The 16,527-nt window shown below is 43.1% G+C and overlaps 1 protein-coding gene across 1 annotated transcript in view; it reads left to right on the forward strand.

Moving 5' to 3' along the window:
• The window catches only part of SI (sucrase-isomaltase), a 439,774-nt gene that overhangs the window by 146,198 nt on the left and 277,049 nt on the right, over positions 1–16,527 (forward strand). The window contains exons 23-26 of the mRNA XM_075340661.1: positions 5,904–5,953; positions 7,469–7,636; positions 9,627–9,788; positions 11,895–12,101. Coding sequence (XP_075196776.1) covers positions 5,904–5,953; positions 7,469–7,636; positions 9,627–9,788; positions 11,895–12,101 — 587 coding nt within the window. The remainder of the gene's footprint in view (positions 1–5,903; positions 5,954–7,468; positions 7,637–9,626; positions 9,789–11,894; positions 12,102–16,527) is intronic.

Here is a 16,527-nt window from a genome sequence, read left to right on the forward strand (position 1 = left end):
CATTTTCAAAAAGATGTTCGGGTATCCACTGAGCCATCTCAATGCATTCTATTGTAAGTTTGTAACATATAGAGCATCATCAGAGTGAAAGACGACTGAAGATTCGTCAGTTCATTTGTTTTAGCCGCTTCTCTTTTGAAATTTGAAGCAGTTAAAAGATACTCAAACAACTGAACATACAAAGAGCAAATAGTTTTTTTATGTAGAGATGTGTGGCGCCCCTGACCTGGTCAGACACCACTGAGTACTGAACCCATGCTGGGACAGTACTTCCAGGTAATCCTAAAGGCCAGAATGAGGTGTATACACACAGACACATAGCAACCAGGTCTCCCACACCTTTAGAGGGAACCCTTGGGTAGTCTCCAGAGGGGGCTAGCTTTCAAATCTTATCAAGAGGTGTAGTGGAGGGGCTGGGAGCTAAAGTACAGAGGTTGTCAGGAAGAGAGGAGAGCCAGTTTGGTATTGGAGCGTGGCGGTTGCTAGGAGACGCGCGCGCTGCCACTAGTCAGACCCTGCGCGTGTAGTGACAGTTGGCGGTGGAGAACGGTCCCAGGTAGTCAGAGAAAAGAGGTGCTCCTGGTGACTAGGCACGTACGGGATACAGGTCCCTAGAGCAGACTCCAGTTTAACTATCTGCTAAACCTGCCAGTGAGGGGAACTACAAGTACCTCACCAACCTACAGAGTCTGAGCCTCAGCAGAAATGCAGGGACCCAAAAGGAGACAGAGCGAGAAGCCATCTCACCTGGTCCACGCTGCCAGCAAACGGTCCAAAAAGGGGAGAAAAGGCAGTAGCGACTCCCTGGATAGACCCCCACGGTACTTCAGGTCAGGCGGTTATCCGAAAACAGAAGTGCTAGGAAGGCGAGCTAACCTGTTACCCTCAGACTGGCCCAAAGGATACCTGGTTCTACCTGGTTTATTGCAGCATCACCCGGGTCAGCTCACAGCAACAGCACAGTGAGTGAAAACCAGTTAAAGACTTTCGGACTCTGCCTGAATTATTCTGGGACCCGTTATCTACTCACCTGAGCCCCTGGGGCCTGCATCACTCATGCGAGGCCATAAAAAACTGACTGCAGACTCCATGAGCCCCAGACTCTCCTAAAATCTGCAGTGGCAGTCATACATATCCCTAACCACAAGCCGTGATTGGCGTCATGATACTAAAATCTAACATACCTGTTGCCATATATATAGAAGAAGACCCGGTGGTGTCCCTGAAGCTGGAGCGGCATCCCTTGGGGCGACACAGATGCAAATTTTCTTACTTTCTGAATGCTTTCTCAGGCATGTTTTGGGTCCAGACTTGCGTGAAAAGATGTCGTGTACACAAAGCCTAACTATGAGTTTTACAAAATGGATTTTCCCATGGTTTTCTTGCTAAAACGCACAAAAAATAGGAAATAAACACTTAAAATACACCAGAAGCTTACAAACCCAAATTTGCTCATTGAAACTTTGCCACAATATCAGCATCAGAAAGGTGTCAATAAGTGTTTTTTTGTAAGAATTACTTAAATCATCTAAATTGTCTCTTCAGGGAGGAAGGAGACAAACTCTAGTGCCACCTATTGAAAGTAGCAATCTTAAAAGTCATAAGTGACTCTCCAACGAGCCTTTTCATATGACCTAGGATTTATGCCAGATCAGAATCTCAATTTGCAGACACGATGTTTTGGGATGATTGTACCTCGTCAGAGCAAAGTATGAGACCGATCTGGCTGAATGAAAAGCTCTACTGGGTAACAGGGGAAAAATAATTCTCCTTGCAGAGACTGACAAACCAATCTGGCTCTCAGTGGAGAGGAGTCTTATAGCTGCAATGCTCCGATGGAAAATATTCAAATTGTCTAGGTGGCGCTAGAGTTTGTCTTCTTCCACTCTGAAGAGACAATTTGAATATTTGCCAGAGGAGAATTGCAGCTATAAGACTCCTCTCCACTGAGAGCCAGATTGGTTTGTCAGTCTTTGCAAGGAAAATAGTTTTCTCTTTAAATCATCTATTCATTTTAGTGCCAGAGTAAATAACTTTAAGAAAAGATTGCAATTTAGCCATCCATTTTTCTTTCATTTTCAAAGGATCCATTTTCTTGTTTACTGCATCAGTTTCAAATGGAAGAAAAATAGCAATCAGTTAACAGATTAGTTGTTTATAGACTCCCACGCTAAAAAACATCCTGCAAAAATCAATTTTTTCAAAAAGAACAAAAAAGTTGTATTTGCACAATTTTTTTTACTAATGGATAGGTGTTTGGTCCATTCTGACAGATGATTGCTGGACCTGTGAAATTAGCCTCAGCCTTATTGGAGGAAGCTCAGATCCCGACTATTTTAATTAGTTGCATAAGGTTAAATTCCAACAATGAGTTTTGGTTCTATATATTTTTTTGGTGCAAATATCGCAGCATATTACAATTGCAGTAAAATGAATAAGGTTTATAGAAATTTAATGTCCACTGTGCTTTTATTTTTTGCATTACATAAATTGACCAGCAGAGGATTTTTGAAATCTGGAACAAGTGTATTCCTCTTGCGGTTACACTGAGTCTTACATGTGGATTTACCCCATAGGGTTCTATGAGATGTGAAAAATTCACAGGCAAAATATCCACATTCCTTTTTAGTGCATATTCTGATGCAAAAATGCATAGAAATGCATATAAACCCCACACGACTGCATAAACTTTTATTAAAACCAGTTACCAGGAAGTATCAAAAGAAAAACAGTTTACCTTAAAGGATGACTACCAAAAAGAGACAAAAATCCCAAAGTCAAAAAAGCAATGAAAATTCATATAAAAAAAATCTGCACTCAAAAACCTAAGTAAGCTAATTAAGTAAGTGCAAAAATGATGCAGAAAATATGCAACATCAAAAACTCTTCTAATACTTTCCATGGGAATGTAGCCTTAGCCCCTTAACGACCTCGGGTGGTAAAATTATGTCCTAGCGGTCAAAGTGTTAATCTCCCACTGATGCTGCCGGCAGCAGAGGAAGATCGGCGCACATCTCAGCTGATTTATACAACTGACATGTCTGCCTGCTAGGCACGAGCAGAATCGTTATCCGCCCGTGCAATTTAACCCCTTAAATGGCGCTGTCAATAAGTGACAGCGCCATTATAATCGTGATTGCGGTAAAAGTTTACTTTGATACCGGAAGTTACGTGACGTGATCACGTGACTTCCGGTAGTTGTCATGGTAACACAGGGTCATGTCATGACTCCTGTAGCTCATATGACTCACTTACTGTTTCACCCGGTTGAGAGCTGAGTGAGACAGGAAATGAGCATATCTGGTGTTCACAGCTGTGTGCTGTGTAGCTGTGATCAGCAGATATGCAAGAACGGTCAGACTGCTGATCCATATAGCCCCCCTAGGGGACCTAGTAAAATAAAAAAAAAAGTTTAAAAAAAGTTTTAAAAATGTAAAAAAAAATAAAAACACCAAAAAGTTCAAATCACCTCCTTTTTCCCCATTGAAAATTAAAGGGTTAAAAAATAAAAATATACACACATTTGGTATCACTCCATTCAGAAATACCCAATCTATCAACATATAAAATAAAATAATCTGATCGGTAAATGGCGTAGCGTCAAAAAAATTCCAAACGCCAAAATTATGTTTTTTGGTCGCCACAAATTTTTCGCTAAATGCAATAACAGTCAATGAAAACGTAGCAGCTGCACAAAAAGTAGTACCTTTAAAAATGTCAGCCTGAGATAAAAAAAATAAGCCATCACTGAGCCATAGATCCCGAAAATTGAGAACGCTATGGTTCACGGAATATGACGTAAAACGTACGCCACTTTTTTCGGACAAACTTCTGACTTTATTTAACCCCTTAGACAAAAGTTAACATATTCATATTTGGTGTCTATGAACTCACACCGAGCTGAGGCATCACACCCACATATCAGTTTTACCCTATAGTGAACACAGTGAATAAAATATCTCAAAAACCATAGTGCTATTGCACTTTTTTTGCATTTTTTCAGCATTTCGAATTTTTTGCCATTTTCCAGAACACTATATGGTAAAATTTATGATTTAATTTGAAAGTACAGCTCATTCCACAAAAAACGAGCCTTCATTTCACCATAATGACTGAAAAATAAAAAAGTTATGTCTGTCGGAAGAAGAATGGCGAAAAAAAAGGCGAAAAAAAAGGCGGAAAGCTCAAAATCGGCCTGTTGTGGAGGTGTTAATCTGTCAGTTGCTGAATTATTATTACACGTGGGCCTTACACATGCCCATAAGGTTTTCTTTTCATTGTACAGTACCTGTTTTGACAAACCTTAGGCATGCCCAAATTACAAGTAAGACAATATAAGTATAGAAGTGTAGACGGTGATCCCCAATTGTTCCTTAACTTACAAAACCCTCCACCAGGCTTCAATCTACCAAAGAAAACCTGGGTTACTCTAAATCGTATCAAAACAAACTTTGGCGTTTTTGAAGATCTTATGTATAAGTGAGGAAAATTTGACTCTCCTACCTGTGACTGTGGAGCAGATCATCAAACTATCCAGCACATTGTTAAGGAGTGTCCCCTTAGATACTACCAATGATTTCTATACTGGAAATGATAATGCTATTGCATATATAGAAAATCTTGATATTTGACTTTGATTTTTATCCTTTTGATATTTTTCAATCATTGTCTATTGACTGGTGTTTATTTTTATACGATAGTAAGGTATACGTTCATACGATTTAATAAATAAAAAGTATAGAAAATACAGCTAAAAATCCATAGGTTATCCTTATGTATTTTCTGCAGTCCAAAAATGACCTAAAGGGGGCTTTACACGCACCGACATCGCTAGCGATGTCGCTCGTGAAAGCACCAGCCGCCGACGTTTGTGCGTCACGGGCAAATCGCTGCCTGTGGCGCACAATATCGCTAGTCCCCATCACAAATACCTGCCTAACGACATCGCTGTGGCCGGTGAACTGCCTCTTTTCTAAGGAGGGCGGTTTGTGCGGCGTCACAGCGACGTCACACGGCAGCCGTCCAGTTAAAGCGGAGGGGCGGAGAGCAGCCGCAGGAAAGTGACGCCCACCTCATTGCCGGCAGGACGCAGGTACGGTGTTGTTCGTTGTTCCTGAGGTGTCACACATAGTGATGTGTCCTGCCTCAGGAACGATGAACAACCTGCGTCCTGCACGAGCAACGAAATTTGGGAAATGGACGACGTGTCAACAGTCAACGATTTGGTGAGTATTTTACATCGTTAGCGGTCGCTCGTACGTGTCACACGCAACGACGTCGCTAATGAGGCCGGATATGCGTCACGATTTCCGTGACCCCAATGACATCTCATTAGCGATGTCGTTGCGTGTAATGGGGTCTTTATTCTTTAAGTACATCTGACTGGATACCTATGCTATTTTATATTAAGGCAACATTATTTATTGTCATGTCATCTCATAAATTAGGAACTGTCATTCAGTTAGTGGGGAGGCAGGAACTTCTCTGAGTTCTGAACACTTTGTTGCTACAGTCACACGTTCAGTATTTGGTCAGTATTTTATATCAGTCAAAAACAGGAGTGGGTAACAAATGCAGAACTGGTGCACGAGTTTCTTTTATAATTTTCCTCCGATGGTCAACGCCTTGGCTATACATACTGATATAAAATACTGAGTAAACACTGAAGGTCTTAACATGGCTTTACACATCTCTTTTATATGAAATACTGAGCATAAATGTTACTGTCCCTAATCCCCGTGTGCCCTGCTGTCCTGTACTGCTCTCAGAGGGGGACGCATGGTAGACGACATATTTAAGGGCAAAGAGTGTTATAACATTTAATTAAACAAGTTTTTTTAAATACTGTTTTGTTCCATCATTAAATTTTAAAAATTCTGACTGATTTTGACCATTTTTTTTAGGAACCATAGGATCGGGAAAATACATCTTATATGATTTTTCTGTTTCCAATGTAAGTATTTTCCATATCATTGTGAAACAAAATAACATACAATTCCATTTACTCTTAAGAAATCTACATGTAGTTGCATACAAAAATGTGGATTTTAAAGGGAATCTGTCACCTGTTTTTAACACCTAATCTGAGAGCAACATAATGTAGGGGCAGAGATCCTGACTCCAGCGATGTCACTTATTGGGCTGCTTAGTGTAGTTTTGATAAAATCACTGATTAATCAGCAGGATATTATCATTTGAGGACTACTTGGCATGCTGCAGGTAGTGAAACATATTCATGAGCTCTGTATAACTGCTAGATCTGCAGCAGAGAAAACATTGACTTTATCAAAATGACAGCAAACAGCTCAGTAAGTGACACATCGCTGGAATCAGGATCTCTGTTTCTACATTATGCTGCTCTCAGATGTGGTAGCAAAAACCTGGTGACAGATTCCTATTAAGAAAAGCATAAATAAATATGATGTTACGTGGACATTGTTTTAACCCCTTTACGACCTTTGATGTAAGTTTCCATTTGGTCGGATAGGGGTTCACGACCTATGATGAAAACTTTCGTCATGGCAATTGCGCTGGCACAGCTCAGTATAATAACAGAGCTTTGGCTGTCAAAGCCATTGATGATCCCTGCTCTGACTCTGGCTGTTTAACCCCTTAAATGCTGCTATCAATAGTGATCACAACATTTAGGGGCTGGGAGAAGCAGTGTGCTTTGTAACATATCAGGAAAATCTGCTTTTTTCCCTGGCAGAATTGATCAGTCAATATCAACGCTCTAAATTCTGAGGTAACATCTATATTCAGGGAAGACTTTCTCATTATTATAGGAGATGGCAGCTGTTACTGGTGAGATTCTGACTCTGCTTCTAGCTCCTCCCATCTGCATAGAATCTCATCAGTAACAGCTGCCATCTCCTATCTCAGTAATAGGAAAGTCTTCACTGAATACAGATTATACCTCAGAATTGATCATTTTGATAATGACTGATCAGACCAAAGAAAGAACCAAATTTGTCTGATAAGATATATTACAAAGTTGCTTTTTTCATGTGTACTATTGATTTATGAAAAAAAAATTAAAATGACAGTTATGCTTTAAATGTGCTGCCTACCAGTTCACCATTTAATAGATGTGTTATCATGATCTAAAATTAAAAAGATACAAAATATTTCACAAAAGTTCCCCCCAATGCTCTTCTCATACTGCAACATATGTGACTGCTGAAGCCATTGCATATCTGTACAAATGAATTAGGATATAACAAAACCTGGTCAGTAGAGGAGTGCCAAGGGACTGGTAGAGGAGCAACCTCTAGGTGAGCACATTGTCATGTTTAAGACCATGCTGAAGACTTTATTTTTATCTATAAAAAGTAATGACTTACCACTTTAAGCTAATAATTATTAAATATGTATCATGACAATTTTTTTAACAATGTTTAAATATGTTGACCATTGATGATTAGTTAAGTCATATTTCATTTATTTTTGTCTTATGGTCAAATAAAAGAACATCTTAACTATGAATGCAGCAACATCAGGCTATGTTGACCCCAATGTCCTAAAATTTGAAGAAATTAAAATCTATGGCCTTCCCCAGGGAACTACACTTGTTACAGTAAAAAAAGATGGGGTTGTTCAGAGTGGAACTCATTCTTTTAGATTTGATAGCAACAAGGTAAGTGAAATATTATCATGATTTTAATTTTCAGTGCCATACCATATATTAACAATTATTATTATTATTATTTATTATTATAGCGCCATCAATTCCATGGCGCTTTACATGTGAAAGGGGTATACATAATAGAGACAAGTACAATAATCATAAACAATACAGACACAGACAGGTACAGGAGGAGAGAGGTCCCTGCCCGCGAGGGCTCACAGTCTACAAGGGATAGGTGAGGATACAGTAGGTGAGGGTAGAGATGATTGTGCGGTGCTATATCAGACTGAGGGTTACGGCAGGTTGTAGGCTTGTCGAAAGAGGTGGGTCTTCAGGTTTCTTTTGAAGCTTGTCAAGGTAGGCAAGAGTTTGATGTGTTGAGGCAGAGCATTCCAGAGTATGGGGGAGGCACGGGAGAAATCTTGGATGCGATGGTGGGAAGAGGAGATGAGAGGGGAGTAGAGAAGGAGATCTTGATCAATTATCAAACATTAGCTAATAATATTTCATTGTAATTGAAAATAAAAGCATACATTACAAATATATAATATTTATTATTACCTACCCACTCTTTGGAGCTCATGTAGTGGGCTGAGCAGTATAGACTATGTACGAAAGATATTCTTTATATAGTTTCCAGATATAATTTACCTTTCAGCTCTATTCAAAATTATTGCCCTACAAATACATTAAATTTGCATTGTTAATCCTTGTCAAAATTCATTACTAAATCTGTCATGTTTCAATTTTACTCAAGAAAAGTCATGAGATTGAATATTATTCATTATTCTCGGTAGTTGTAAGAGAAGTTGCATGCTTGGATGTGCGCAACTCGAGACTGGTAATGGAAGTCAATGGGGAACTTAAGAATTTTTACAGAAGAGTTCCCAGAAAAAAAGCTTGAGTTTCCCATAGTTTTCCATTATATTCGGGTTCTTGAGTCGCACCTATCTGAGCATCCAACTGCTCGTTACGCGTAACAAACATCCGAGCATGGTGGTGCTCGCTCATTACCAACTTTTATATATGGACATTTTGGTTTTGTTACTGAGTGGAAACATTAAGCAAAATCAAATCTGTTCATAGAGATATCTCATTTTATTTACATGTACAGTCAGAGGGTCTTTACTCCCAATTACTACTACTATTACCGATTATAACCACTGACAGAAGCCAGTAATAAAATCAAATCGGAAGAGAGAATGCATTCTAATCTGGAAAAGAAAAGAAAACCAAAGAGAATGAAAAAATAGAGGAAAGACCACACTTTTTTACTGCAATTTTCATCTGCATACATTAATTGCCTTTTCCTATCCCTATGTGTAATGATTTGTAAGCTCTGAAAGCTATTCCTAACCTTTAACACTAGAAGTCCCAGAGAGGGGTCATTTAACATTTCTACCTTTGGAACCCAGAGACGGGTCGAATGACCTGAAGGATTTTAGCTAACATCCTTTGTTGAGGTGGATCAACACAATTGCCCCCTGCAGATTCCTCAGGCAATGGCCACATTTACAAATGAAAGGATGCTAATTGGAGCCATCAGAGTTGTCAGTTGTCAGTTTGGACTAAGGGTCATTTGACCCTCTTTTGGGACTTCAGGGGGGTGCTCGAAATTTCTGGGACTTCTAGTGTTAAAACCAAACAATTGTGCTATTTGGCATCCTACATCTATTATACTGGCTGTTATACCATCTTTTAGATTGAGCTAGACAACATGATGTTATAGCTGCAGGACAGTATAGGGAAACACATATGGTCGCGCCTGATATCATAGGCCCGGTCTGTGACATTGTGCATGAAATGGTACCAGATATTTTTTCTTTGGCTGATCCACATGAATTGCATTGCAATTCAACGCAGTTCATGCAGTTCAAATTCATGAGGACCTGGAAATTTTAGAAAATTTGTTTCAAATTTGATTCTCGGTGAATAGATCCCATCATCACTACTCTTCACCTAACTTTTTGGTTTAATTAGGTTTTGTACTTTGTTGTAGGTCTTACATATCACAGGACTACAGCTAACACTTGGACAATCTTTTACGGTAGAATGGAATAATTTGGGTTCTGCAGGGACTCCTGAATCTGAGAGGTTCGATTGCCACCCCTCTCCTGATGCCACTGAAACCAAATGTATCAACCTTGGCTGCATCTGGGAGGTTTGTAAAACTATAGAATGAAATAAATCTTTTTTTACATAATGGCAGGAATAAAATACAAGATGAATAAAGTGAGTTGTTCATGTCGTAGAATACGTATCACAGAAATAATATAGCATATGACATTTCTAAGCACACGTTTCCTAAAATAATAGTCACCTAAATCTTAATAATAATCATTACTTACAATTACTATAGTTTTTATTGTAGACACCAATAACAATAATAATTATTATAATTTAATAGTATAAATATACAGTGTTGTGTTCTGTACAGAAAAAGCTCTGGGGGAAATATGTCACCCCTAATTGCATTTACAGTACATTTTACGTCCTGTAAACATTGTCACTTCTGTTCATAATCAACTGCATGATGACACATTAGAATCAACACATCACATGCTAAAAATACGCACATAACCACAAATAACAGTAGTACTGCATAAACAGAAATGCAAGGAAAATCACACTGGGGAAATTTTCAGCATGTCCATTGATGCCTGAACTGTTCCTGCTTGCGGCATGACGCCTAGAGAGCTGCACAAGCTTTCCTTTAGTTTTACACACATTTTATTAAAGGGCAGTGCCATGTTTTATATTTCCGGCAATTGTCCTGTATAAATCAAATATGGAATTCAAAATTGTTTAAATTAAATAAAATGGGACACGCATTAAAAATGAGTTTTTTAAGTAAATCTGGCCAGTTGAAGCATAAACAAGCTAAAGTGACAATTAGATTTATTTTGAGACAAAATTTATACTCCAAAATGCAAATCTTACAACAAATTTACATAAAAAGCTAATTAGTTTTGATCAGTTGTTATAAGTGTTACCTACGTGTCGGAAGAAAGGCACCTAAGAACGTTACATACATTGGTAACAATTTATCATTGCTTTTCCAGCCATTTTGACTCAGAGTGAACTCTTATTTCAGATAAATTCATCATATTATTTGCAACTTTTTACAAGTTGCCTTTTGTAGCTTAATTCGGTTTTTGCTTTTCATGGCCATTGTGCCCTTAGATTTTACAGGGAACCTGTCAGGTAATTTATGTGTTCTAACCTAGTATCTGTGTGATGTGTGGCCTAGTAACCCCTTCCTACCCATCCCTGTGTTGTAATATTGTGTAATGTGCATGTATAAAAATATGTTTTATTACTTTTGTGTACACTATGTAAATGAACAGGGACTCTAGTCCTCTGGGCGTCGCATCGACCTGTGAACATTTGCATATTTTCCGTGGTATCATGCCCCTGTGGGTGTAATACCATGGATTTACATGAGCAACGTACCGTCGCACCTTGAGATTCCGCCCATGCGCGTTTACCATTCCTGCAGCCTTGTTTGTCAGCTGATGCTTGCTTTTCGTCTTCAGATGCACACTGCGCATGATCGGAACCGCAGCAGGCTTCTGAGCATGTGCAGTTCGCGTATGAAGATGAAAAGCAAGCACCCAAATAACAAGGCTGCGGGAATGGTAAGTGCACACGTGCGAGATCTCCAGGAGCTGACGGTGACGCTACTCATGTAAATCCATGGTATCACGCCCACAGGGGCATGATACCACAGAAAGAAGGCAAACGCCCACAGGGCGATGCGACGCCCATGGGGCTAGAGCCGCTGCTCATTTACATAGGGTATACATAAGTAATAAAACATATTTTTATACATGCACATTACACAATATTACAGCACAGGGATGGGTAGGAAGGGGTTACTAGGCCACACATCACCCTGCCTATAGGATAGAACACAAATTACCTGACAGGTTCCCTTTAAGACAGACTCATGAAATTCCTTTGTTTGTTAAAGCATTTTAAGTGATATTTGAGGGTGACAATTGGCCATACCTTGAGTGTGTCACTTCTTACCTAAACAAAATATGACAAACTAAAAATGAATTGCTTTTGGTGCAGTTAAGATTTTAAAATTACGGTTGCCAACATCTATAAAAAAAAAATAAAAACAAAGCCCCCCAAGAATGCTATGTGTGCAAATCCAGGTTCACAATCACTAGATAAGTACAAGAGTTGTTTTCCTGCTTTTCCACATTTACAAAGTCTTTTTTTGGAAGCTTTCCATAAACATTTTCTGTTTCTATCCCAGGCATCCAGTACGGCTGGCATTCCATATTGCTATTATCCAGATGATTATGGCTATATTGTTGATGGCGACGAACTGATCACTGATACTGGCATCATTGTAAATATCACCTTGCCTGATGGAATACCACTGCGACACAAAAACTCGAAAAGAATCACAAAGCTTACTGTTCATTCTACGTTCCAGGAAAATCACATGCTTCAGATCAAGGTAACTGAGACTGAAAAATTGGGCCTAAATATGTGAAATGTTAATTTATATATTGCTGCTCTTGTAGTGGCTGAAATCTTTTATGAATACATTCATAATGACAGTGATAGGAAGGAACACTAGTTAATTTAAAAGGGTTGTCATGTAAAAGAATACCAGCCTCTACTCAATCCCAATGCCATTTCAAAGACGTCAGTGCCTGGTCTCCCGAACCTTACATATCATTAGGTCATGTGAGCAAGCCGCTTCACTCTCACTTCCTTCAGGTGAAATTGTAATGCCTAAGAAGTGAGAACTGCTGCTGACTTTCAATAGATGTCAGTTATGTCTGAAGGAAGTGAGAGTATAGTGGCTGCAAGTTGGCTGGCTGCATGAGTTATATGACAACAACAGGAGAATTCATGCGCCGTCTTCGATGGAAAGGTGCTGGCACCAGAAATAGCAACAGGCTTTTTATAATTAATGCGGGACAATATAATGATTTAGAAGTGGTTGTCCTGGTAGTAAACAACCCCTTTAAGGTCTATTTACAAGTGATTGATTAAGACTGTCTGCACAATGATAATTTTTTCTTAGTTTTTGGAGTAGAAGCGAAATGGAAATGCAAAGACTTTGAATAGTTTTGAGTTTTTCAGCTGGATATGGATTGTTTCTGTTCAGTTTCTACTCTAAAAGCTCATTGAATAACACAGTGTGCACATGGCCCTAGGCTTATGTGCACTCAAAGTCATGTAGACACTGGCACAGGCAATTTTCCATAGCAAAGTTATTTCAAGACAATGCCAGCAATCATTTTACTGAGGCAGATTTGCTGGTGGCTTGCACTTTATCCTGTTAAGTATGGAAAGCTGGTGACTTCATAATGGAAGCCTCCCTAAGAATGAGCATATTTGTCACGCTCCCCGGGTCCTTGGCTCCCCTCCCCGGGTCCTCCGCTCCGCTCCCCGGGTCCTCAGCCCCGCTCCCCGGCTCACCTGCCACGCTCCCCGGGTCCTTGGCTCCGGTGCCCGTCCTTCCCAGGCCCCCTGGTCTCCGATCGCGGCGCCCGACGGCTTCCCAGGCCCTGGCCGGCTCCCCTGCGTCCTCTTCTCAGCCTCCTTCCCTGGCTTCTGGCACCCGGGCTGCGCGCATGCGCATTAGGGCGCGCGCGCGGTCACTGACCCTTTCTTAAAGGGCCAGCGTCCATTAACAGGAAATGAGGCTAAACAGGTACAGGGTATATAGGGGTGTATTGTCCAAGAGGGCGGGGCCTGATCTTCGTGTTTTCCAAGCTAGGAGTCAGGTCTCCTTGTGTCTTCGTGCCATACTCACGTATCTCTCTTCTAGAGCTGATCCTGCCTCGCCATCCGGTCCTGCTGAATCCCGAACCCCGCACGCTGTCCGTCTGCCATCTGACAGTCCGTACCATCTCGGATCCCTGCGGTGACCCGTCATCTCGCTCCAAAGGTTCCGGACCCCGCCTGACATCACCTCGGCTTCCGAACCTGAGCTACGTCACCCGGACTACCATCTGTGACTCCGCGGTCCCAGGGACTCCTTCGTTACACTCACTGGCACGGACTGTTCTACTGCCCATAGTGCTTCAGCTACCGGACTCTTTACCACCATCTTAGAGTTCGGCCCAGTGGATCCACCTCCTGGGTCTGCCCGACCGCCTGGCCCTGACAGTAAGATCAGGCCATGGATCCCGCTGCAGCACTAGCAGCCTTGCAAGAGGAACTCCAACGCCAGCGTGAAGTCCAGACCCGCATGCTGAACTTTATGACTTCCGTGGACACCCGCCTGACCACGCTACAAGCGGCAGTCACGTCTTCGACATTCCAAGCCGCCACTAGTCAAGCCACGTCCCCCGCTCCCGTGGCTGCTTCTTCGGATGCTTCCAGACTGCGTTTGGCCTCACCACCCCGGTACGCCGGAGATCCCAAGTCCTGCAGGGGGTTTATAAACCAATGCTCCCTCCATTTCACGCAGCTGCCACATCTGTTTGCCTCCGACCAAGCCAAGGTCGCCTTCATCATGTCTCACCTGGAGGGCGAGGCACTGGCGTGGATGAACCCGTTGTGGGAGAAGGAGGACCCTATGACCAAGAACCTCCAGGAGTTCCTGCAGGCCTTTCGCAGCACCTTTGACGAGCCGGGATGCGCCTCTGCGTCTGCTTCATCCCTTCTCCGATTACGTCAAGGAACACTGACGGTGGGCCAATACGCCATCCGTTTCCGCACTTTGGCTTCAGAACTCGGGTGGAATAATGAGGCCCTAACAGCCGCCTTCTGGGAAGGACTCTCGAGTCGCATCAAAGATGAGTTGGCGGGTCGTGACGTGCCCTCCACCCTAGATGCCCTGATTGCCCTAGCAACTCGAGTGGACATACGTTTTCAGGAGCGCTCCAAAGAGCTGTCTCGTGAGAGACGTCCGGTACGGCATTCCTCTCCTCCACAGAAGCCCTCCGTATCTCAGTCATCAAGAGCTGGGATTCCCGTCCACGAGCCCATGCAGATCGACCGAGTACGACAGTCTGAACAACGTCGAGCAGAGCGGCTCGCCAAGGGTCTCTGCTTTTACTGCGGAGAGGACACACACCTCCTACGCTCCTGTCCGGAAAGGCCGGGAAACTCCAAAGCCTAGGGTTGGTAGGAGAGGCCACCCTAGGTGCTGGGACTCTCTCAGACCCGGTTATGTGGACTGTGCAAGTGTCAACGGGAGAGACGCGCTTCACGGCTGAGGCATACCTCGACTCTGGAGCAGCAGGCAATTTCATCCAGCAGGCCACGGTGGACAAGTACCAGCTGCCTGTTACTCCACTCGAGAAGCCCCTAGTGATTGCCTCTGTGGATGGGAGACCCCTCTCTGATACCATCTCCTGGGTCACCAGTCCGGTCGAACTGCGTATCGGTGCCCTGCACACCGAGAACATCGCTCTCTACGTCCTTCCACACATGTCCCATCAAATCCTGCTGGGACTTCCCTGGTTGCGGACACACGAACCATCAGTCAGCTGGGGTACTGGCGAAATCACTCGATGGGGTCCTGCTTGTCATGAGAAGTGTCTGAAGTCCATACAACCCATCCGACGACCTCCGGTTCCAGAGAACCTGCCGGAACTGCCTTCGGCCTATTGGTCCTTCGCAGACGTTTTTGACAAGAAGGAGTCTGAGGTACTTCCGCCACACCGTCCCTACGATTGTGCCATCGACCTGCTCCCAGGAACAACACCGCCGCGAGGACGGATATATCCGTTGTCTCCAGCCGAAACCAGGGCCATGTCCACCTACATCACAGAAAGCCTGGCAAAGGGATTCATCCGGAGATCCTCCTCTCCTGCGGGAGCAGGCTTCTTCTTCGTTAAGAAGAAAGAGGGTGACCTACGCCCATGCATCGACTACCGGGGTCTGAATCAGATCACCGTAAAAAACAAGTACCCTCTGCCACTCATCCCCGAATTGTTCGACCGGCTCAGAGGAGCCCGTGTGTTCACCAAGCTGGATCTTCGGGGTGCCTACAACCTAGTTCGTATCCGCTCTGGGGACGAATGGAAGACCGCGTTTAATACTCGCGATGGGCATTATGAATACTGCGTGATGCCCTTCGGCCTGTGTAACGCACCAGCAGTCTTCCAAGAATTGGTGAACGACATATTCCGGGACCTCCTCTACATCTGTGTAGTAGTTTATCTGGATGACATCCTTATCTTCTCTCCGGACCTCCAGACCCACAGAGAGAACGTACAGCTGGTTTTACAAAGACTGAGAGAGAATCGTCTCTACGCCAAATATGAGAAGTGTGTCTTTGAGCAGTCTTCTCTCCCTTTCCTGGGATACATCATCTCGGGCACTGGACTGCAGATGGATCCAAAGAAGGTCTCCTCCATACTCAACTGGCCTCCCCCTTCTGGACTGAAGGCAATCCAACGGTTCCTGGGATTCGCCAACTACTACCGCCAGTTTATCCCTCACTTCTCTGCCCTGACTGCTCCTCTCTCCGCTTTGACCAAAAAGGAGGCTAATCCAAAGGACTGGTCACCTGCGGCCGACGCCGCGTTTTGCTCACTGAAGCGAGCATTTGCCTCCGCTCCTGTACTCCACCGTCCGGAGTTAAACCGCCAGTTCACCTTGGAGGTGGATGCCTCCTCCTCGGGAGCCGGAGCAGTGCTCATGCAGAAGTCCTCCTCCGGCAAGATGGTGACGTGCGGTTTCTTCTCCAAGAGCTTCTCAGCGCCTGAACGTAATTACACCATCGGTGACCGAGAACTATTGGCGGTCAAACTGGCTCTGGAGGAGTGGCGCTACCTCCTGGAAGGAGCAGTGTACCCCGTGATTATCTACACGGACCACAAGAACCTGGAATACCTGCGGTCCGCTCAGCGACTGAACCCACGGCAAGCCAGGTGGTCCCTATTCTTTGCCAGGTTTGACTTCCAGCTCCATTT

The sequence above is a fragment of the Anomaloglossus baeobatrachus genome, chromosome 3, assembly GCF_048569485.1.
Source record: "Anomaloglossus baeobatrachus isolate aAnoBae1 chromosome 3, aAnoBae1.hap1, whole genome shotgun sequence".
In the NCBI taxonomy this organism is placed as follows: Eukaryota; Metazoa; Chordata; class Amphibia; order Anura; family Aromobatidae; genus Anomaloglossus; species Anomaloglossus baeobatrachus.